Genomic DNA, 25,472 nt, shown 5'->3' on the forward strand with positions numbered 1-25,472 from the left:
ATAATAGGAATCCCTAGGTGATGTGTCCTGCTAAAACTAGAACAGTTATCACAGCTCTTAAAACCAGTGAGCGTGTTTTCTTCTATAACAAAAAATTAACATGCTATTATAATTGAGAATGAATTCTTAAAACCTATGCAAGATGTTCAGTTCTGAAATCAACTTGTTGGAGCTGTATATGTCAGCTTATCACACCGTTATTCAGATTGTTGCTCTAATTAGGTAAATTGAGACGACGGTAGTTTCAGTTTCTATTTGACTACCTCCATCTGTTGGCTTTCCTTGATCTTTAATGTGCTGTAGTTTTGGAGTTTATTTTTACAGAGTACCTAAAAACGGTCACAGTATATTTATGTACACATACAAAATTTTATCTTCTGAAGTTAATTTCATTCCAAGTACTCAAGATGCTCAGGACACTGCACAACCAAACAATTAAGTCACCTGCTTCAAATTTAAGCAGATAAAGCACACTAAGCAATACTGGAGGGGTGAAAGGAGAAAGTAAAGAGAAATATGAGGGAAAGGCAAGAAATATGGGGTAAACTAAAGTCTCTGAGGAAAACATTTGTAGGAGCTCTTTGAAGTGTAGAAAGGGGCTAAAATGGATTTCAGAGTCCAATCCCATGCACAGGGCCTACTACAGCAAATATATGAGAGTGGGGGTACTAAGTCAGGTGATATTGCATATTATCTGTAAACAGAAAATTTAAGTCAAGGTTAAGTTACTGCTACAGTATTAGGGACATGAACACCCAATCCCCAATACAAGTGAATATCAAAATCCTGCATCATCAATTCACTCTGGTAAAATGACCTCTCTCGGTAGTAAGTGAATTACTGAAGAAGTGACCGTTGAATCCACATCCATGTGTCCATTAAGCTTCTCAATACTGCCAAAATGGCTATCAAAACTTTTAATCCCCATTTCTGTTAATCAGGTGCTTGTAAAAGTATAGTACCCCTAGGCGTAGTTAGAATCATTTTATTTTTTTTTAACGGTTAAATTCTACAAATTTACTCACTACTGAAGACAGCAACATACATCCTACACAACAAAGACGTATTTACATTTAGGTGATCAAAAGACTCTCTCCTCATGTATTTAAATGGTATTTGAACACAGTATTTCAAACAGGAACATCAGGTACTTACAGATTAAACTAACCTGTACTGGCAGTGCTGTGGGATTTTTCTTCTCTACCAGTAAGTAGCAAATGCTGAAATTCTGCTGCTAGTTAACAAAAACACAAGTTGTATTAAATCAAGGAGTTTATCCATAATTTAGTTCTCATTTAAAATTTTTTTTCAAACCTCAATTGGTACAATGTCCCTTTTAAAAAAAATGGACTAAAGGCAGCTATAAAATTATGTTTAATTTGCCTTTAAATTTGATTAAACTTTTCTGACTCATGTATCAGACAAGTGTAATATGATAAATACCTCTTGGACAAACCTGAATGTCAAGGGATTACAAGTTGTAGTTGCAAGAGTGACCCTGTTAAAGAGCACTCAATGAAAATAGATCGGGTACACTTATTTTCCTCAAATTTCACCTGCTTCACTGAGGCAATAGAGTTGAAGTTGTTTGTGAAATCAGTTTTACTTTGTCTTGGTATGAGATTCATAAATTAGGGAATAGAGAAATGGATTCCTTTGAGTATATGTGGGCTGTTCTTAGGTATGATGAAAATTCCCACATTCAAAACCAAAAGGTTAAAGTTGGGACTAGTTAACACAGTTTTAGTAGGAACAGCAGATGTGTAATTCAATTTAAAAAGAATTACTCTTGAAATGTGATTAAAATTTATACTGATATAACAAAAACAAAAAGGAAACCCTGAGACAACACATACCTCATCTGACCTATCAACTCCCCTGCCACAACGCGTCTTCTCTCTACACCCCCTATAAAGGAGGGGAGAGGGAAAAAATCCGATGGCCTCAAAAATCAGATTTCTTAACCTACTATTCTAGGAAGCCCGAAATGATCCATCTATTACATCAAACGTGTACAAAAACGTGTTTTACAAGAGAATGCTATACTGTCACCAGCTGTTGGTCTTACCTTTTAATTCCTAGTCAAGACAAACCTTGAGATGAGTTCATTACCAGTGTTTTAAGATGAGTTCAGCACCATCTAATAATGGTACTATTAAAACTAGAGTTTTCTGCTAGGGAGATAGATGGTTGGAGAAATCAAAAGAACTGGTGCATAGACTTGCAGAGAAGTGTGGAGTATCCCAGAATTCAAGAAATACCATCCTACTAGATATAATTTGAGTTAAGTACTTGGCTGAATAAAAAGCCTGGATTTTAACAAAACTACACTGTGTCTGACGACCTGAATGAAATGTGGATTGCAGTGGAAATCCAGCTGGTAGTTCAGTTTCCTCCTTTACTCTCAGGCTTTATGTGGGCATCATCTGGCTAATCAAGGACTGGTCAAGACTCCTGACTGTGGATCCTTCCACACCTCTTAAGAAAAAGGTTGGGTTGAGAAGTGAGGCGCACAAATTGTAACCACCCAGAGGAGTCTGTTGTATTTCCAGTCCATGTTGGCCAAGGGATCAAGAAATTGTGGATTAAAAGTCTGGCTCTCTTGCACAGAGGTCCTCAGTATATGTAGGTCACTTGGCCAGCAATGATATTGCATTTAAACTGCAGATACACTAGCAGAAACATGATACCAGTATTCATTCTAGCTGTGATTATTCTTATCTACTTCCTATTCTGATGGGGTAGAGATCTGCAGAGAGCTGCCATCTGAGCAATGTATATTTACTGAATCACAACAGTCAGATGATTAAATGCGTTTTGCACAAACACAAAAACTCAACAAGGTCTATTTCCAAAGCAACTATCCTCAATTCTTTTCCCACTCCCAAACTAATATCTGGACAACACAATAATGGACCACTAGTACATTTGTGGCAGAAAGAGGCCACTAAACCCACTGTTTTTCTCCAGATTGGCTATTGCAATGGTTCTTAACCTGTTGCCCAATCAGCACAGAGCTGCAGCCCATGTAACATCCTCAGGGCCATACAGGTAGTATTGGATGCAGCCCACAATGGTAAATAGGTTGAGAATCACTGGACTATAGAAAATCCTAGTTATTTGAATGCAGTGGTTCTCGAACTGTGGGTTGGGATCCCAAAGCGGGTCACGACCCTGTTTTTATGGGGTCGCCAGAGCTGGCATTAGACTTGCTCGGGCCCAGGGCTGAAGCCGAAGTCAGAGCCCCACCACCCAGGGCTGAAGCCCTCAAGCTTTGGCTTTGCCTCCTCCTCCGCCCGCCCCATCCCCAGACAGCAGGGGTCAAACTTTGGGTTTGGCTCAGGCTTCAGTCCCCCTGCCTGGGGTCGTGTAGTAATTTGTTGTCAGAAGGGGGTCATGATGCAATGGAGTTTGAGAAACTCTGCTTTAGTGACATCATTTTGAAAATAGGCACACTGGTATTAAGTATTTTCCACAGCACTTAAGAAACAGCATTTAATACTAATATACAAAGTGTTCTGTATAAGGCAAACATCACAGTATTCTAAAGCATCCAAGAACTTAACGCATGGCATGTACTTTATTTGCCACTCCTATTATTTACCTTGCATGTAATGAGAGATGAGCAAGTTCACCTGATTTAGCAGTTTAACATGATAGCATTTCTTGTCCATGAAATATAGGTCCTTGTAGCTTTAAATGGAATAACACCTAATGCTTCCATTAGAATGTAGGAAAATAAGAGTAATATTTTAAAAGTGATTCTTAAGAGCCCTTGGGGGAAAAAAAACACAGAAGCCAGAAATGGAACAACTTCGTGACACACAGGGTATGATTAAGTACACACTACTTTGAATTAGGGAATTTCTTGTTTACAACTGAAGTTTTTTCTGGCAATATCCTCCTTAGATCCACACTCAAGGGTGTCAGACAAGCTTCACACTAGGAGCAAGATTTTTTTTCTTTCAGAACTAGATTTGTGTTTAGAGATCTTTTTGAAACACTTAAGATTGGTCAATTGATCCAGGAGCTGAGGAAAAACTCCTATTAAATTAAATAATGTAAAGCAGCGTGCCATTATGGTGGTTAGAAGGAAAGCAAAGCCTCTCTACCTTTTATAGGTCACATATCACCACTGAATATTTAAAGCAAATGTAAACTGCTCTCTTGTTGCTTTCAAATTAATACATGGACATCAACTGTGGCATTGAATTAAGATAATATTGGCATGCCTGCTGAAGTCACTGATACCTACGAACTTCAAATTTTTACTGAAATCTCAAAATGAAAACCTTTTGAAAATCATAAAACTCCCTTAGAGGGAGGCAGGAACATGGAGAAAGGGAGAAGCGAAGCTTGTGTCTGAAGACCAACTTGAGATTTCCGATACCATTTGAAATGCACTGAATTGAAAATTATAGCAAAGGAAGCTCAAATACACACAACATCCTACAGAATTATTCTGGAGTGCCACTGAGTGCATCTTTCGGAAGCGGATAGCCAAGTGATTAGTCTTCCTCCAGATGAAAGTTTCTACTAGGATTCAAAGAAGTATGTTCTCAAATTTACATGAAAATAACTAGTGCAGAAAAGAAAATATCCCTACAGTGATAGGGGAGGAACGAACTACAGTACTTAGTCTCATTTCACAAGATAGATACAAGAAATACAGAGAATCATCAGGTTTTTTTGGCCTGGTGAAGCAACATTTAAATTATATTAAGAGCATTAGTACAAAAGAAATAAGAAGTGCAAGTAAGTGATTTCTCATGACCATCTTAAACTACTATCTTCAAACAATGCAAAGGTGAAAACAAATTAATGGTTTGAGTATGACACTGAACATTTAACTGCCACAAGGAATATATGTTTATTGGATATAATCCAAGTGTGGATCAAAGGATACTCATCTTTATAGAAATGTACACTATGGACAAGGGGGAGGGTATACATTAATCTACATTTGAACATTTCTACTACAAAATACACCTGAAGACTTACCAAACCAAAGGCAAATATTTGGATGGAAACTATTTAGTGTCAGTCTATTAAATGGTGATATAAGGCAGACTGAATCAATAATGAATATTAAACACTAAATATCTCTGGCTCTTTTTCATTAATTGAGTCTTAATAGAATGATTCAGATACCTGTAGCAACACATACAACACACTACTTATTCAATTCTCTTTTGCAAGAAAACTCTTGCCTGTGACCAGTTTATGCAAATAAGGAGACAAGACAGTGAAATGACTTAACAAGTGGTCTTACAACTTGAATAAATTTAGTAGAAAAATGTTACTGTAGTATTGTCTTGTAGTGTTATAAAGGGTAACATCAAACTGACAGAATTAGGAATATAACACACATTGCTCAACAATTACTTGAATACAGTTAACATTCAGTGCGTATGTCTCTCAAATTTGGGCATTAGTGAGGATTAGAACTAGTTTCCGGAGCTCACCAGGAAGGATCAGAAACCCAGAAGGGGTTCAGAATGCGAGTGTGGGGAAGTTGGGCAGGAGTTCCAAAGGGGGAAAGCAACAGGGCAGAAGGAACACATTCCACTCTTGTAAGTGGAAGTCGATTGTATTAAAGACAATGTGAGCCACAACCAGACTTGTGAAAGCCATACAAGTTAATCATTACTTAAGGAAACGTTAAAGAAATTAAACGGTTTCTATGGTGCATCAAAAACTGTCTTTAAAAACTCATCTGCTGCAGCTATTTCAAATAACCTAACAAACATTAATTTTTTTAATTTGGAAATTGTAAGAGTCAAATGCTGCCAAGAGGCAGTCAGATTACACAGGGACAAAACCTATTCTCAGGCTGAAATTGTCCAGGTTTCAAATGCTTTTGCAAGAAAAAGGCAAAAGGGCAGTCTGCTCAAACAGTAATTTTAAAATTATTTAAGGATAGTAAAGTTCTCATTTTCTAAATAAGAGTACAGTTTCATCTTCAATACTGTTGATATAGTAACGGTAGTTATTAAACATGTTAAATTACATTGCAAAATCCCTCAAAATTTGCAATGAATGCCATGATTTTAGAATACATGGTGCAATACACCAAACTTTACAATATTATGCCTTTTTAAAAAAAGAGGCTGATGAAAAGGAAATCTTTCAAACTGACATTTTTGCAAAATCTACAACTTCAATTTCTCATTCCTTTTTTCTATTTACCAACTCAAATCTGTATTTCTTCTTTGCAGGGCTCTACATTAATATTTACTCTTCTGGTGTAACTTTCATGGTATAACATGTGAAAACAAAAATGTTAAGTATATCACTATATCCTTCCTTTTATGGAAAATTATTCAGGGTTCTATAAATATAGCTAATTTTATGCCTCCAGCTCTGACTAATATTCTTATAATTAATACTGTAGGCCTAATAACGAAACGGATTTAAAGTGTTATGATGAAATTTCTAGATTTCAAGTAAGTAGCATTTTAATATATTTCCCCAGAAAAGGCTACAGCATCACCCAACAGATTTGTTCATATAAGCTACATGTAGTTCCATTATTAAATACTACCGTCAAAAACACAGTGCATGGAATTTGGAAAAAAGGGAAATGGCTGAAGGATAAAGGGAAAAAAGTTGCATCAACATCGATCTTAAATATCCCTTCCTCCCAACCTCTTCAAAAACACCACAGCCAAAAAGTATGAATATTAATATAGAGCCCATCTACCAAAAGATTATAAAAATCCTAAATTAAATTAAATTTAGGGGCCTTCACCAAACTTGCTGCAAGTTTGGGGACATAGATATCCAACAGCCATAAAGCTGTGAAAGCCCCCAGAATGAATAAAATAAATCCCACTTGCCTCAGACTGAACAGGGCAACACTGAGACTCTGCCTCAGCCTGTCCTATGGCAGGGCTATAGGAAGAAGAAAAATTTAAATTTTAGAAAAACATAACCCAATTAAGTGAAAGACATGCATTCAAAATTAACAAAATTCCAGTGATCAAGCAAACAAAAGAAGTTACTGCCTTAGCATTTGTTTGTTAATTCCAAACTAAACCTTTTATATTTTGTCTATTTTTGAGTTGTACGAAGTTCTGACTTTAGATTACTTCATTTGTAGCTTGATGACTGGAACACAACTCTGTTGTCTATGGGTATTTTTCCCATAACTGATGGCATTTACTGTACTAGTTCACAAAAAGTAATGTTAGGTGAAAATCCCATCAGCCACTGAAAAGTTTACCCTCACCTTAGTGCCTTCTGTAGTAGCTAGACCAGTACAATTATTAAGATATTTAGTACCAGACAAAAAAAATTTAAAAAATAGTTTTAGAAATTGCAACACCAGCTGATAGGCTAGTTTGTTACAGTTTCAACTTCTGTTATCCGAAGTCATTATATTGCCCTTCTTACTGTGTAAGCTAAACAAGTCTTGCTTTTTTTCTTTTTGTCTTCTGTTCAGAATTCTTTGGTTTCTGCAAAATAATTTCAGATTATATGCTGTACTTTATCCATTAGTTCACAGAAAAAAATTAATTACCATTGACTTGAGTGCACTACACAGGTAATTTGCTCTGCAGCTCCATACACTCGAAATGAGTGCATGCACCATGCAAACCACAGAAGCAGTTGAATACTTTCTAGAAGCTTGTGTCCTCCTGTGCATGCACAGAGCAAGGGTTAATTATTCATTTTAATTATCAGATATGCATCCCATCCTCAAAGTTATTACCAGTATCTTGAATCTATGATCTGAAATAGAGGAGCAATGATCTGCAAAAAGAGTAAAAGCTAGTCATCGGGAAAGTCTTACTAATCATTCACCAAAGGAAAGAAAGTTAGTTCACTCACAAATTAGAGACCATGGAAACTAGTTAACTTTGTAAAATCTAATTTAAAAAGGTAACCTCTGTGCTGAAGGGTGGTTTAGCAACTCAAGAAAGAGATGATATCAAGACTCCTGGTTTATAATTCTGGCTCTTTCAATGATTTGCTGAATGATCTTGGGCAAATCACTTATTTTCTGTCTCTAAAATGGTTAGGATGCGTCTACCTCACAGGAGTACCATGAGGCTATTTTTAAAATGATTTAGAGCCTCTAATGAAAAATGCTTATTTTGCACAAGCATTGACTTTCCTCATCTGTTTCTAAACATTTGCCTGAAAATTATTCACTAAGATGTTTTTAGTGCCTACACCAACATTTAGTTATGTAGTTGGCAGGTCAGTCAATCAATCTTATTTAATCAAATTCTCATTTCACTATGAGATGACATACTAATCTTAGGGGAAGGGATTTAAATGGTTAATCCATATAAATATTACTTTATCTGAAAGCAGCTTGTCTCCTCAGGAAACGCTACTGCAAGTCCGACTCTCTGGACATGAATGAAACGGGAGACCAGTAAGAGACAGCAAATTCTGTAAGAACATTCCCACTGAAAAAGAAGTGACAGCAACTCAAGGTAGCTGCATTACAGGTCTCCAAGCAGAGGAAACAAAACGGAGTGTCTACCTGAGAAATACCAAGAGCAGATACAAATATACTTGGCAAAGTTTAGTTAAGAGATTTCATCAATATTAATTCAGGTCCTGTTAGGAACAAAATAAAGAGATCTAAATTTTCCAACCTCCAAGTAGCCAAAATATTTGTGAGCTATAAAATGATGCTATCACCTAACCAGCCAAACAGTAACTATTTAAGAAATGGGAACTATTTTGGACTAAAGGACAAATAATGACAATTAGTAGAGCATGATCAAGTGAGCAACGCAAGCACTAAGTTCTTGGGTGGTTTTTTTTTTTTTTTTACACTACTCATCCTGAAAAGGGGGGGGGTGGGGTGGTGCAGAGCAGAAAATAAGTTTTTTAAAAAATGGATTATAGAACTACATCGGGGAGAAGGAGGAAAGATATCCTTAGAGCATCATAAGAGCTTGAGAAAAAGCTGGAAGTCCCCCAGTTTTTACAGGCAGAATACAAAAATCAATCTATCGACATGAATGTTTTTAGGTGGGGTATAAAAAAAAGTCAAATGTGTTAGGATAGCTTTAATGTTTGGGTTTTTTTGAATGAACCAACTTCCATCTGGAATACAACAATGGACATATTAAATTATGATTGTAGAGAAATGGGGAAGTGTGGAGGGAGGGAAAAAAAAACTGAAAACTCAAGGCCAGTTCATAATGCATTTCCAAGCAAATTACTGAATAAGTCTGCTTATTTATTTTACATGTTAGCTGACAGATGGCCAGCAGGTAAATGGTGTCTAGTGCCTAGAAAAATGCTTCTTTACGACATCTGGAGAGCTATGGATCTTGCTTAAGATTAATACAAGTTTCTGGAAATTTGCCAGATAAATTTCTAAGTTGTTAAACCAAGGCCATATAACTAGAAATTAAGATGCCAAAGAACCTGAGACACTATATAATGAGTTCCATGGGGCCACATACTCTACTGGAAGACATCACAATGTTCTGGATATCTTTAATTTTAAAATTTGTAGACTGAAAAGACGGGACATGAAAGCAAAGCAATGTGAAGTTCCTGGTACAAACCATAGCTGTAAAAAACCAAAGATCTCTCTTCCAAAAATAAGACTAAGCCACAATGCTTAATGTTAGGAAAAAAACCAGGAAAACCTACTACACTGATGACCAAACTAGGGTAAAGGTTGCCAGCCTATGCGATGGAAAAACAAGGGAAAAGAGTATCACCACAACACACGTGGCACAGATAAGATACAACTTATGGCTGGAACTTGTATTTAAAGTTGATCTGCAAAGGGAAGCAACATTTGCCATTTTCTGCTTCTTGATGTTTAAAAGACCTGAAAGCCCCCCCCATCACAAAAAATGTTCTCCCCATGTTTGTATTTTTCCGCTAGAAATTTAGTTCGACACTGGAAGACTAAAAGAAAAGGAGTACTTGTGGCATCTTAGAGACTAACAAATTTATTTGAGCATAAGCTTTCGTGAGCTACAGCTTATGCTCAAATAAATTTGTTAGTCTCTAAGGTGCCACAAGTACTCCTTTTCTTTTTGAGAATACAGACTAACACGGCTGCTACTCTGAAAACTGGAAGACTAGTCAACTAAAGAAGCAAGATATACGTCATAACAAGGAAATTAATCTGAGTAAGAGGGTAAGAGACAAATTCAGATTCAAAATTCTGATTTGTTAACTAAGTAATTAAGACACTTGGGAGAAGAGTCTCAAAGGTTCAACACCCCAGGTACTTAAAGGGCTGAGAAAACTTTCAATCCACAAGTCATCTTGTGTCCAACAACCACCACCACCACCACCGAGAGACAATCAGATTTGTAATTCCTGATATTTATGGTAAAAGCAGAAAACAAAATCCCATTCTTTGCACATCAGAGAGGCAAAACATGGGCCAAAGGCCTATTTTTCCTTTTTGCAGGTCACTTTCAATACAGTAGCAATAAAGTCACTCACTGTGTGTCATGCACCTAAGCTTCTAGAAGTTTTCTCCTGAATGGCTCCTGAGGTTCATGCATTGATGCAGTCACACATCCAAGAAAGTTATCTGAAAAAAACTAACAGGATGCATCTGGCACTAGGATTTACATCAGCCAGGGGTCACAATTACATCTTGCTAACATGTGAAAGTGCCAATGTTACAAGTCATCTAAGATTTATTGTGGACAAGAAGAAAGACCTATTAAAGAAACCTGTACCATTTTAAACAAATTATAAATGATAGGTGAGATGTACCCTGTAACTTCATTCCTATTAATCATTTTTTTTTTTTAAAAGTTAGTTAATAAGTGTACAGGTCTATGTCTACTTGCTTAGGAGACTACAACATGCAGCTAAGTGACAAAGTTCAAACAAGAATTAGAGTATATCAAAACAGCAGCAGTAAATATGCGTTTATTACACCAATAACTATTGTGGCATGCATTTGTACAAACCTTGCAGGCAGTTGTCCACAGCTGGTCATGAATAAAAAGGCATATAAATTTTTGTCTTGTTTTATTACAATGAAGTTTATAACAGTACAGAAAAGTCACACGACCTTATTGGGTCAGTTTACTTAAACCCTGCAACAGGAGGAACGCTAAATACATTAAATATTGTTACATGTTCAGACTTTTAAATGTACAGGTAGTTGGGAATAGTTACAGCCCTCACCAAGCTAAGTTGGGGACGTGAAGTCCAACAGCACCTGAAGTGCTGTGAAGGCATCACTTTACAAATAGCAACATAATGTTACAGAACTTGCCTTTAAGATGGTATGTTCATGTAATTCCAGCGCCTTCACAATTTAACGAACCATATTTACTATACTTCACTTCTAAAAACCTAGATGAAACATGAAAAAGAAGCCATACAGTATAAATTGCAACATCAGGAAAAGTTCCTGTTTCATTATTCCAAATAAATTTTTCCCATGTAAAATAAGAATGTCCAATAGTTCCTTGCATGTGGGAAGATATTTTTTTTTTTAAAAGTCACAATGAAGCCTTAACTGACGGAAGCTTGGCTATATTAACAGCACAAGATGAGAAAAGGTTTAATCTCCAAACCTATTAGACTGTGTGTAGTAGCATCAGTAGCGGCCACCTTGCGACATTACAGGAGGTCTCATTCCCATTGGAGGTCGAGGAGGTCCACCTTGATAAGGGGGCACCATTGGAGGTCCCTGACCATATGGAGGCATCCCTCCAGGAAGGTAACCTGGCATGCCTTGGTGATGAGCACCATACTGACCTATGAACAAAACATTTTTAAGATGAAAGTAAACATATCTACTAGTTTTCTTTTTTAAAAATGTTATTTTAAAATAAAGCTATTTTAGTAGATTCAAAAGGTTGGAGACACAAAGTTAAACATTAAGAAATATTTCTGTAAAAACCCATCCATTTCAAATTAACATCTGCTTCTAGATTTAAAAAACTTTCAGTGAACTCAAATGTATTAGGAAAAAGTATGATTACCATGAGGAGGCATAGGAGGTCTCATTCCCTGCTGCTGTGGAGGAATTCCAGGTTGTGGTGGCATCATACCTCCAAGCGATCCAACTGATGGATTGCCCATGGATACCTGTCCTTGTCTAGGAAGATTACGTTGATATTTGGGCAACTGTGCCCTTCTCTCTTCCTAAAAATACAGCACACAGATGTTTTAACACTCCAGGAAGAGAAAGGTAGCTGAAATATTAATTTAAACATTGGGGCAGAATGTCCAGGTAAATAAGCCAGAATTTGTAAAACTGAAATTGTTACTAAAGGTAGCTTCAAAAATAGAATTAAATTTGCTATTATAAAATTCTCAAGTATATTACCAATAGTATCTCTCTTTCCCAGGAAAGCTACCACATAATGCAAGTTCAACTATTTCAAGTCGCTATACTAATACTGTCAACTCCAATATTGTGCACATAAGGAGCCAATCCTCTCAGGGCTGAAAAAGATGAGACTCAATCTCCTCTTAATACTAAAATTGTATGTAAAAAAAAATCTGAAATGAACTGGGAATCTAAAGGACAAAACTAAGTCTAACCTGAATTCTAACCTTGCTTAGGAAAGCAGGATGCACACAGTCTTGAGATTTTTCAGTTCTGAACTTGGAGAAGAGCATCCATATAATTGTTTTTCGTATTTGTCAGGAGCACTTCACAATTGCTTAATCTCACTCGTACCAGGCTGGCTGGCTATGTGTTTGTATCTGGCACAGTTCTAACAGTTATATATCAGCCTGGAGAAGTGAGAGCCAATTAAGGCAGAGCCACACTCAGGAGGGGTTATTCTTAGAGTCAATGCAACAGTTTCACCATTTATAAAGGTATGGTTATGCAGTGTTAACTCTATATTACACTATTTACCACCTTGAAACTGAAGATATATCCCCTCACATGAATTTCTGATAAATTAATTCAACATATTTTATACTCCTGCCAGCATTAAAGTCATCCTGAGATTAAGAAAAGTATCCTGTTATCCACATGACAATTGCAATGGAAACATGAGTTGCATTTATCAAATTAAGAAAAACGGTTTTAACTTACCAGTGATATATCCTCATCTGGATGGATCAACTTACTGGTTGCACTGGTTGTTGTAAGGGTAGCAGGCTTACTTGTTATAGATGTAGCTGGTTTAGCTGCAGTACTGTTTGTTGTGCTAGTGGTTGAAGCTGTAGACTGTGTATAAGCAGGGAATGTAGGTTTGGGGGGCTCTGTGGTTGTTGCAGGTGTATTATTCAAAGGTTTGAAATCAGTACCCACTGGTCCTGGAACAGCTGCCTGAGCCTGTGAAATTAAAAAAAAAAAATCAGGAGAAATACTTACTTTTTAAAATAAAAGACTCATTTACCTGTTTGACATCTGAAACTTTCCAGTAAGATACACAATTAAAATAAGCTAGTCCAAAGTAACGTTCAGCCTCATCACATAATACTAAAGCAACTAAAAACAAAGACAAAATAAAACCTAGTGCACACACTGTAAGAGTCTAGATGTTGCAGGTCAAAAGCAATAGCTAAAACAAAGATACAAAATAAAAATTGCATATATATTCTGCTGACTTTCTTGCATAAATTTCACCCAAAATATTCAATTTAATATATAAATCCTTTACGGACCACTCTGCTTTAGTAAAGACAAGCTATGCTGAAGTGACTTTCTATTTCTGTTATTACAATTAGTGTATTTTAGCAATCATTAGTGAATACAACTCCAAGTGTTAGCATTCATTAATGAAATTAGATGCTTTGAAAATCTTGGCTTTAACTAAACCTTTCAGTATAAGAGGTCTAACATGTCAGACTTTAAAAATTTAAATTAATTTTGAAGCAGTCTCTCCATAACAAAAACACTGCAATAGCCTTGCAAAGGTCTTTTAAATATGTTTACAGCTCTTCCTGAAATTTTAGTCTCATTAATGATTAAAGAACTAAGTGAAAACAAATTTGAGGTCCACTGTGAAACACAAGAGGCTGGAGTCAATACTGTCTGTGCTTAAATTAAATTAGAGACAAGACAACTTTGCTTTAAAAGTAAAATACTACAAAAATGAGTTTCACTTGAGAGAATGCTTTGGCAGTAGCCAGCATACATTTTCAATTCTCCATTCAACCTTCTAACCGAAGCCAAATGTTTCAATTTTAGAACATAATGCAAAATTAGAGTTTCCCTATATTAAGATTAAACAGCATGAACTAAAAACGTTTCACCATGCATCAAGCTAACCACTGCCCACTAAAATGCATTTTGCTGCTTTCATGCTTTTTTAACCCTTCAGAACCAGGATGTAGTATTTATCATTTCTTCCCATTATCCAAGAGGAATTGAACACTTCAAAATGTGTATTCCTACAACTATAATATACAATTAAGGATTTTGTAGTTTTACTAGCTAAACATAATCAGGAATATAACAGCAATTATCTGAAGATGTTTAGGCAGACAATTTCAGATTTACGTAACGGTCCAAAGGGTTAAGTTGCAAAGCAATTTTTTTTTTTAAAACTGCAACTTCCTGCGTACTTGTGCTGTGCTAGGAAACAGAGCTTTAGAAGATGCTGACAGATTTTCTGAATTGGATGAAGCTGTACTTGAACTTGTGACAGGTGGCCCCATCTGTAGCATAAAAGAAAGGAAACAGTGAACAGTCTCCAAACAATTGGGTGGAAAATATCCATATGGAAGGATCTCTTATCCAAGGGACTGAATTTTTGTAAATGATTATCTTCCATGCAGAAGTCCAAAATGCAAAAAGGACATTATGAAAGTTTCTGCAACATACTTGAAAGCAAGTAAAGAATTAAGGATGTATTCATTTACAACAAATGCTAATGGTCACAAGCCTCAAAAAAAAAAAAAAAAAAAAAAAATCAAGAGGCTACAAGTCGAAATCCTGCTTAAAACAAACCAGGACAAGACTTGTGCATTGTGAACTTTAGTGAAAGTTTTGAGAAGTCAAATCTCCATCTGCTGACAGAGAAAAAAAGTTCAGCCAACCATTCCCCTCCATAAGGGAAGTAATGTCAGAGTGCTTTGTCCATCCCCCACTGCCCCACATCTGCTGATAGAAGTTATACCTAGTTCCTGGGCTGCTACAAGACACTGAAGACAGGGGAAATAAAAAGTGAATAAAAATCCTTTTAAAAAAAATCAGCAGCCTGGTGTTAAACTGCATTATAATAAAGAGTAAAAACAGGTGAGAGGTTTTACCAATTACTTTTGTAGTATCTTCAATGAAAAGTACTAACAGTCACAATGATTTAATTTTATAGTCCATTGTAAGGGACAATGGCTAGATAGTTAAGATTCCATAGTCTCTGAAGGTCACCTTACCTGTCCTGCACTGGGGAAAAGTGGTTTTGTAACTGGAGGCTGTGGGGAGGGTGCTGCTACAGCAGGAGCTGGAGGTCTATTAAGAATGCCTGGTGCTGTCACAGGCTGTGCTTGTGTCATGGGAGGCATACCAGGACGAGGACCAACAGGTGGTGGCATACCTATGAAAATAGGAAAGAATCTGTAATAAAAACTCAAGCACAGGTGAACAGAAATATTCCTTTTGAGTACACTATTACAGAATGTTTTAAAAACAATATGTACAGTCTTGACATAGATAAGCCTGTAATGTCAATGTATATTTTATCAGCTTGTAGAGACAGCTGTTTTAGATAGTCACGAATTAAACACATATGCATGTATAGTATAAATTAATACACTTACTTATAAGAAAGACTGAAGTTTTGTCACCCCATCTTACAATTACAGATTCAATTTGAGAGAAAGGACAGACAAGAGCTTAGGTACTCCTCCACCCCCCCAACATAGTTGTACAAGTTCTTTCCATTTAACTCGACATGCAACTCAGAGAACTTGGGTAAGATTCACTAATTAAACCTATGCTGCCAACTGAGTGATAAGGCTGCTACGAAGCCTGGACAAACTGTCTGTCATTAGTGAAAAATGAACTTTATGGGGCTGGTAGCAAAGTGCAAACTCAGATCAGGCTGTGACTGATTGCTCTGCAGAGGACATGGAAATGGCTCCCTCATAGTCAATATTGCAGATTATTAAAAGACCAGATAAGGCAACCAGAAACTCAATTCTTCTGACACTAGACATATTAAACATAAAAGACCTTTAAATTAAGCAACTTAACTCACTTGCAATACTTAGTAGTTAAAAAAAAAAAGATTCAACCAAACTACTTTTGGACATGTGATTGCCATGGAAGGTTCTCCTAAAACAGTTAGTACAGTTAACAGATGCCCACAATACTGGTTACAAGCAAAAGAGAAAGGCTATGCAGCAGTTTTTATAATCTTATAGTTACGATTTAAAGCAAAGCAACGCTTCAACACAAAGAAACGCAATAAAATACTCAATCACCTAAACAAAAAGGCTGGAGAAAATTTGTTGTGTAAAATATAAAGCTTCCTGAAATAAGACAAAAGGGCTCCCCCCAAGCATAGTGTAATACAGTCAATTCTGGACAGGAATAAACTTATTTTGTACAATCTACAAAATTGTAGATTTTGGGTATGAATCTTCCAGCCTACTCAGCAAAGTTTAGGATCACAGGCGAGTTTAAGACTGCACCAATTTCAGCCAGCTGTCAGTAACAGCAGTCAAAACAGCAATGCAGGAATTTCTTTTTTCTAGGCTCCTGCAGTAGCAGACAGCTGCTTTTCACAGCTGTCTCAGTGTTTAAAAGCTTGAGAGAAAGGATAATGAAAGAGGAAAAACAACTCTCCACATTTTCCCTCTCCAATAAATAAAAGTGTACTATTTAAAAATGTTAGTTTGCCACCAAATTCTACCCTTTATCTTTGTGGAAAGCCACCACTGAATTCTAGAGATCTAGTATGAAGTATGGGTAGCATACAGCCCGATTTTTAATCATATGAACCCAAGAACCCCAAGTTAAATAAAAGATATAATTTAGCTCACCACAGTATGAGTTCGACATCACTGACCTACCTGGTGGCATACCAGGCATAAGAGGTGGTATTCCTGGCCCAGGAGGCATCATCCCACCCATTGGCATCATCCTATTAAAATATAAAACAGAAACTAATATGAACACTAATGATCTCCTATTGAGACCATTGGCATACACTAATATTAAGCTAAAGATGTTGCAAGTAACCTAGTTATTTCCACCGATAGAGGAATTCAAGTCATCTTGACTCAGTAGACAAACCAGTCCCCAGTAAAAGGAGGTTCCACTGTCAACAGGAAGAGAAACAGTTTTCATATGGGACTCAATTCCCTAAGGTGACATCAATCAGATTTAATATCAGACTGCCAGGCCTAGTCTCTCCATTAAAAAGGTACTCCAGCATGTCCTTTTCAATTAATTGGCTCAGTTTCAGTGTAAGTGGCCTACTAATAAATTGTATACCAAGTGTATTGCTAAGCTAATTAGTACCCCACTAACAAAATGCCCAAGGAAATTTGTTTAAATCATGCTGTTACACTACCCCTCATTTTTTAAAGACTCCAGGATAACATAAATGAGAGTCTAACCTTGAACAATGTGTAAAGAGACAGTCAACTTGAAATCAAATTAGTTATACAAAATATTAGTCAGAAGTTTCAGGTAGTACATATGTCTGAGGTCTCAGGCAAATTTTTGTGAATACACAGCCACATCTTCCTATTTTAAAAAAAAAAGTTTTTGCTTCCAATGTTGTCTGACAGACAACCAAACAGGTAAAGATGACTACATAAAGTTCCGTCAAATGCACTGAAGGAGGAAACATCAGAAAATCTATTTCCAGTAATTCTGGCTATGCTTTGAACAGCAGAGTTTGATTGTGCCCATCTAAGGTCATGGCTTTTTCTCTGTTCTAAGAATAAATTCCTCTCACCTACTGGTGAGATCTTAAGAGGATATGGCTGAAGTTTCCTCTAAGATTGAACACTGGTGTCCCATTGGCCCCTCCTACCATCTGTAGCTGCTAAACTCCATTAAAATAAGATAAAAAGACATTAAGGTAAGCAATTTAGTTACCACAGGAATTTTATTAAATGGGAGGCAAGGTTTCCACAAGATACCATCTGAAGAATGAGGATTCTTAAGCTAGAAACACATGCAACCAGGCTAGGGAAAGTAGTGAAGGCACCCCAGCTTATCAAAAGATTCTCTCAGGAACTCTTGAATGATGGAAGCCCTCCTACTGTCACCATGAAGATGCATTTACAAGAAACAGCAGGGATATTATGTTATGAAATGGACATTTGTTTCTTAGAAACTGAAAAGAACAGGGCTAAAGTACAATAAGTCAGAATATATTATTTCATTGGCCAAGGCTAGTCTTACTTATCCTGATGTTCCCTTATTTTAAAAAAAAAAAAAAAAAACAAGTGGAAATCTGCTTTAGGTTAAGTTAGGCTTTAAACTGGTAACAATGTAAAGTCATAATTACAATCTGTAAGATTATAATTGGTTTGATAGACTAGTGCAGTTTTTTGGCAAATTATGTTCCTTACTATATGGCATAGCATCCATTCAGATTAAAATTTGACAAAGAGCTTTAAGTGCCACTCAGACTAAAAACCAGGAAAAATTGTCAGCGTCCTGATGGCAGAATGAAATCCTTCAAGCTATATATTTCAAAGCCAAACAGAAAAACATCCACGTAGAATGTAACTGCAATGATCAGCCTTATCACCACAGCTTTTTTCGAATTAAAAAATTGTATATGACATTAAGCAGGCTGCTTAAGCTATATACCAATGAATCCTCACCAAAATGTTTTCATTTAAAAAAAAAAAATTAACCTCCCACTACTCACAGGGAGTGACCAAATGAAGTTGCAGACTGTTACAAAATGAAAGGTGAAGTAAGAAACAAGACAGCTAATGCAATGTTATTTCCCTTTGTTTTGTCTTATGGATCCAGGTGGAGATCCCTTATTATTCTTAACAATGAAAGCCTCAAACTGTGCACTACACAAAACCTACTTACATAACACTAAAATATTGAATGAGAGGGGCTCAATATGACATGTTTCATTTGACATAAAATGGCATAATGAATGTACCTAAATTACATTATTAATTAGATGCTTACATGTTTTCACCGCAAAATGACTGCATGTACTTTCTCTGTTGATGTAATCTGTGAAAATGTATGACAAAAATCAAAAAATCTACCTGTGATTTTCCAAACACATTGTGACAGGGTGTTATGTGTCAACCCCATTAACAATTTAAAAACTCATCTGTACACTCTACAACCAATCTGTGTAAATCTCATTTAACAAAATCTTAAAACTGACTAACAAGCTTGTTCCCGGTTGGATCCACAACTGATGAGAACGAGAGATAACCTCTGATGCAATAATGTATATACACAGCACACAAACTTTGACAATGGGTTCATGGAAGGGTTTAAACCAGCAAGTCAAGATTTTACATCCAATTGTGTTAATTGGGGGGTGGGAGGAGGAGCAACACCACCACCACATTTATGCATGACCTGCTAAATTTTAGTGACATTTTTATGTTGTGGTATAGCCTTCCAGGCCCTATGTTAACTTTAAAATTAACTCAAGTTTATAAACTCCCCAAAGTTCTACAGAGGTTTTGATTTTTTCTAAAACAGTTCAGAGCTGCTAATGACAGATTTAGATAGCAAACTGCTAGTGTGCAAAAACCACTGCATGAACAGAGGCCAACTGATTAAGCCTACGTTTTTACTCACCCAGGTGGCATTCCTGGCATAACTGGAGGCATTCCTGGCATCATTGGTGGAACACCTGCCATCAAGGGTGGTATACCTTTAAATTGAAAGTAATTTTTCGATGAGTAATAGATTTATCAGTGAGACTTTAGACAAACAAGACTGGATCAACTATTTGTATACAAGCTTTAGAGAAAAATCCTTTTTAACACTGCTTGAAGATATATTTCGCGTGAGTTTTCAAGGGTGGGGGCAGGTATCATCACTACATTTGGACACGTGATCAGAAAACTGATCTTCAATCACTAAGGGACAGAGACGCTCTTCCCCTTTATATAAGTGTACACATAATCTAGCATTGTGTCAGAAATGTAGCCAGCTTAGAGATAGTAATACCGTACTCTTCTATATCCATTTTTATCAGTAGATCCCAAAGCACTCAATAGTCTTAAATGTAATTCTCCTCCTATCACTTCTGTGAAGTAAGGAAGTATTCGTTTCCCATCCGTAGGGCACAGCAAGGCTAAGGGTCTTCCCCGAAGGTGACACAGGAAGTCTGTGGCAGAGCAGGGAACTGAACCCAGGTTTCCCAAGTCTTACGCTTGTGGTCTAAGCACTTACATACTAGGCTCCCTCACAAGGGCATTTTCTCTCCTTGACAGAGCAACTCCTCCCCTAAATGGAGGTTTTCAACCACAGTGAAATTCTTAAATGGCATCAGGAGACAGGCTAACGAAAGCTTCTCCGATATAGCAGATGTAGGCACGTTCATCACTTTTAGTGTCAAAACAAAGTCAATTTATATAGTATATAAAAGCAGAAAAGTATCAGGGGTAACACAGGTAGGCAATGTGGACAAAAAACCCTGTCTAAGGAATGGAAGTACAAAATGACGAACAAATTATAGGCTCATTAAAAATCTGGAATAGGAATATGTTTAAATATGAAGACTACATCTCGTCATGTTAGACTTGAACCTCAACTAGGCGTTTATGTGAATAGACACAAAATTAATCCCTTTATTGCTACTACTTGGAGGGATTTTTTGAGTAAGTTATTCACAACAGAAAGACTATCCTGTCATTAAATAAAAAGAACCTATCAGTGACATTTAGCTTTTCATGTTAATGGATTGTAACAGATCAGGAGCCAGCCAGTCCTGTTCAATTTATAAGACCCACTTGAGAAGAGCTGAGAGGGCTCAGTTGAAGGGGAACTACAGAAAGAAGTCTGGCTCATGTAACTCCCCTGGGGCAGAGAGAGAGAGGGAAGCAGAGTGAAAGGCTTCTGGGCCCCAGCAGCCTGCACTGATTGTGAGTATGTTACTTTGTGAGCTCTGTTTGAACCAATGAAAAACAGTGCCCTTGAAGAAGGGCCTGAAGGACTCTGGGAGTGGCAGTGAGCCCCTTCTGGGAAGGCTGGAAGAACTACAGGCAGGTAATTGGCCCAGGAACTGAAGAGGAAACAGAGGCAGCAGCCAGCCTGAAGCTAGACCAGAAAGGTGGCATTATGACAATTTTTCCTTGATTGGTACCTCACTTCAGCAATCCTTCTAGCACTATTGTGACATTTCTTAATGTTATATTTTTTTCCAAGAAAGAAGATGTCAAGACAACTGTGCTTAAGCATCAGTCATAAGCTATACTGTCATATCTAACAGTGTTGAAAAGATGACAAACCATCATCCTAGCGTTAAAGTAGCATCTCAATAAAAGTATTTGGTTTTTCCATGTTAGCTTTAAAAGCCTATATTTACCTGGGGGTATTCCTGGAGCACCTGGCACAGGAGGCAATCCTGGTTGTGCCATCGGGGGCATGTATCCCTGTTGTGGTTGTACTGGTTGTGGCTGAAATGAGGTTGAAGCTGTAGATTCATCATCATCATACTCATCAGAATCATCTTGTTGTTTCTTCTTCTGGCTCTCTGCTAAAGAAATTTAATGAACACTGTCAGATTAAGAACACCACAAATCTACAGCGTTTAAGAGCATAGGATTTCATCTACTACCTAGGTGTTCCAATTTGAAACTAACTTTTATACCACCTTGCTAGTAATTTGCAACTATGTATTTTAGGAAGGAAGGAAGGAAAAATTTTACATAACCCTTCCTCCTTTGTGTTATACATGTGTATGGGTTGGTAAAGTGGGGCAAGAAACCCTACCAGGATTATTCTTAAGAACTGCCACCTAGGTCTGCATGCCACAGCTTAATCTACACAGTAGGGCTCCAGGGGGTAGGATAAAACGCCAGGGAAGTTCCCAAAGGCATTCTTCGCATCCAAGAAGTCCAAACCCCTATTCTATTTATTTTGTTTTTCTTCTATCCACCCTCAAGTCACAGTTCCTGCTATGTAACAGGATAATCCTTTTCCAGACGGGTACTTGCCAAAATCAGTTACCTTTGGCTAGGACACAATATCATTAGTCACTTAAGTGGCCAGCAAAGCTTACCAAAGTAGTTACAGAATGTATCAACTTCTCCAGCTGAACCAAAAATCACTGATGATATTCCTTATCTCCATTACCTAAAGAGCAAGGCAGCTCCACTAATCAAATCTGAATGTCAATGTAAAACCCAGGCCACTCAGGATTTTCCTTCAAACAAATCCTGTTGCTAAACTATTTCCTCAGTACCAGCTCTAATTCTATATTTAAAGTAGTTACTTTCACAGAGCACAGATCCCGACTATTACAGTTTTATGGTTTAAATAGAGCTCTGTAAGACACTACATTTCAGAATCAAAACAGGGCCACTTTAACATTTTAGTTTCACCACTACAAAAATGCAATTTATACATTCATTAAATATTACTATTTACACCTATGTCATTCATAGTAAATAGGGATAAAGCTATGCACCTCTTTATATACTCTAATCTAGTTAACCTATTATGGTGAAAATATAATGCAAGTAACTAAACATTCAAGTTTACCCTGAGTTTTTTGTTCAAGTAACCTTCTCCTTTCATCCATGTCTTTTTCTGGAATGCCCTCCATACCATAGATTTCCAGTTCAATGTCCGTTCTCCCAGGAATAGCATTTGGAACAGCATCTATTGTTTCTTTATGCACCTACACCAAAAAAGTTAAGATTCCTTTATCGCAATCAGCTAAGATTTTTGTGACTGATAACATTACTTCTACAGGCAGTAATCTTACAGATTATTCTGTTAAAGCTATCCACTTTGTCACCTCAACTCAAACCCATAACAAATGCACCTATGTTTAGTTCAATAATTATTTTCTTTTTAAAATCTGTAGCTAACATCTACTGGTAATGTCTCTCCCAAACAGCTGCAATTTGTGTTGGCCCCTACATGAAAGTGTTTTGAGCATTTGTTCCATTAGATTTATAATACACTGAACACTTTTTACTCTGTATCAGATTGCTCAATAACTTTTTTTTTGGGGGGGTGGAGGGGGAGATGATGTGTCCGGTCATACTTTCGCAGGGAAGAGAAGTGTCTTTTAAACTAAGGGATGCTGCTAAAGAGGGGCACATGCTAATGTACCTTATTCACAGTTTAGCTTAGATAAGAACTACACGCTTTATCCCTTTTTTTAATATTACTTTAACTGTCTTTGTAAATACAGCCTCACAAGGAAAAATTTTAGTCTTAGGCTTGGTCTACACTTAAAAGTTAGGTTGACATAGCAACATCTGTCAGGGATGTGAAAAAAAAAAAACACATCCCCGATGGACACAGTTATGTCGACTTACCCCCAGTGTAGACGCAGCTATGTTGATGGCTACCATCATTTGGAGACTTGGTATTCCTATACAGATGGAAAAACCTGTCAGTCAGCACAGGATGTGTCTACACTATGGAGTCATGCCAGCATTATGCAATGTGGCTATACTGGTATAGTCTCTGTAGTTTAAACATATCCAAGAATAGGTTCAGACTAAGAAGTGCATTTTCTCTTGTTGATATAAACTACATAGATGTTAAAACCATTTTAGGAACTTGTTTTCTGGATTTAAAACCAACTAACACATCCTCTCCAATGTCAAGTGTGAATGAAAGGCCAAGATGATCTGTCTAATCTATATGCTACCATGTACATTTGTGACAGCATTACTAAAACCAGTGAGTTTATAAACAGGGATGTACGTTCTGGTATTAGAAACAGAGAAGAGAGACATCAATGTTTCCTAAACAAGGCAACTGTAGCAAAGTTTTATTTGAGATTCTAGCAGTAACAAACAAGTAATCTTAAAAAAGTTTTTAATGCAGTATCACTCTAGGGACAAACTGAACATGAGGCAAGTTATGCACATATTTCAAAAAAGCCTTACCTGCATACAATGTATAGCTAAACCAGGTCCTGTATACAGTTTCTTATGACATATATGGCATTTAAAGTGCTTTGCTTTTTGATGCTGTATAAGGATTTTCTCATCATCAAAATCCCTGTTGCAATACCTATTCAAGATTATTAAGGAAATTCTGAAGCTTTAAGATTTTTGTATCAAGCAGCTTAAAGGAAGGGCAACAGGGAAAAAACCAGGGGAGACAGATCAAGTGTAATACAATTCTGTCAAAAGATTAATTTAAAAGGGTGGCTAGGAAACAATATTTATGGCTGCAGCAAATTGAACTGATCTTTAATGCTGCCTTCAGAGCAGCAGTCAATCCTTTAGGAGACTAAGGGAAGCCTCATTAAATGCCAAGGATTCTCTGATTGTTGTATGCAGCGTAGCTGTAGCCCTGTTGCTCACACAAGGCGACAGAGGTCTCTCCAAAGTTTCTCTGAGTCAATTTTACGGCCTCTCCCTGCAGAGATGAAGATTTTTTCCACCTCCACGAATCCACACTGTCCCAGCTAGCAGCAGCTTGCTGCGGACAAGGTCAATCTATTCCTGCAGAGACTCCTCCGCTCACCCCACTACCGCAGCCTCGCTAGGAGCTCGGTGGAGCTGGCGGCGGCGGGGGAAATACCAGGAAACAAACACCACCCAGCTGAAATGCCACACGAGGCGGTGGGGAGGCAGAAGGAGCAGGCCGCGTCCCGCCGCGCAGGGAGAGGGGAGAAAGGGAGAGAAAAGGCCGAGCCTAGGCCGCCTCCTGGTGAGGGAAGGAGAGCGCGGGGCGAGCCCCGGTGAAGGCTAGGAGGAGCGGGGCGGAAGGAGAGCCCGAGGCGCGGGAGCAGGCAGTGACAAAGTGGAGGAGGGAGAAAGAGAGCGAGTGCGGGGCATCCCGGCCAGGAGATGGGGAGGGAAGCAGAGACGAGGCCACCTCCCGGGCAGTGAGGAGACGAGGCCACGTCCCGGGCTAACTGAGAGAGCAGGCCGCGCTCTCCCTTTGACCCCCGCCCAGTCCCGGCCGGGAAGCCATCCCGTTCTGTGGCAAAGGATATCAGCACCAGGGCTTCAGCTGCTTCTTCTTCTTCCGGCCCATCGCGGCGGCGCTACCCAACTAGAGAAAGGCGAGAAGCAGGCACCAGCCGCAGGCCTTCCAGCGGCCTCTCGGAGGAAGACAAAATGGCCGCCCCGCTCCCTCCTGCCGCCGCCTCCAAGCCCTGGGCTTCCCAGTATGCACCGCGGCAGCCGCGACGGGGCTGTCACGTGACGTCCGCCAGGCGCCCTCTGCCTCTGAGTCTCCTAACAAACGCCGCGATTGCCGACGGCGGCCATTTTGTTTCAACCTCCGTTGCAGCCCCGCCTAGGGGCGTGGAACCCTGTGTCGTGACGCCCTGGTGGCTACAGGGAGCGGATAAGGGGGGGAGGAGGGAAGGGACTCGGATACCCACCAGCGAAGAGATTTAAGGTGCCCACAGGCTTGTTGGACAGGACAGACTGTGCCATTGTAATGT

General features: G+C 38.1%; 1 protein-coding gene across 15 annotated transcripts; it reads right to left on the reverse strand.

The window, feature by feature from the left end:
- Positions 1-322: 322 nt before the first annotated feature.
- Positions 323-25,207, reverse strand: ZNF207 (zinc finger protein 207). 15 transcript variants are annotated; one of them, XR_006275537.1, is made up of 14 exons: positions 25,017-25,202; positions 23,956-24,082; positions 22,589-22,727; positions 21,411-21,581; positions 19,676-19,751; positions 19,043-19,090; positions 16,915-17,015; positions 15,304-15,464; positions 14,494-14,586; positions 13,016-13,258; positions 11,946-12,108; positions 11,535-11,718; positions 11,231-11,310; positions 323-1,231 (listed from the first exon to the last, which is right to left on the reverse strand). XR_006275537.1 is itself a non-coding variant. In XM_038371007.2 (13 exons), exons 1-12 carry the CDS (start codon positions 25,055-25,057, stop codon positions 11,558-11,560), a joined length of 1,524 nt encoding a protein of 507 aa, XP_038226935.1. In that variant the 5' UTR covers positions 25,058-25,202; the 3' UTR covers positions 10,863-11,310; positions 11,535-11,557. The 15 variants fall into 15 exon arrangements, 12 of the variants coding, with proteins under 12 accessions (XP_038226935.1, XP_038226938.1, XP_038226936.1 ...); XR_006275536.1 differs by having other exon boundaries at positions 323-1,234; XR_005288775.2 differs by lacking the exon at positions 323-1,231 and adding an exon at positions 6,840-6,894.
- Between the last annotated feature and the right edge of the window lie 265 nt (positions 25,208-25,472).

This window comes from Dermochelys coriacea, chromosome 14, assembly GCF_009764565.3.
Source record: "Dermochelys coriacea isolate rDerCor1 chromosome 14, rDerCor1.pri.v4, whole genome shotgun sequence".
NCBI lineage: Eukaryota > Metazoa > Chordata > Testudines > Dermochelyidae > Dermochelys > Dermochelys coriacea.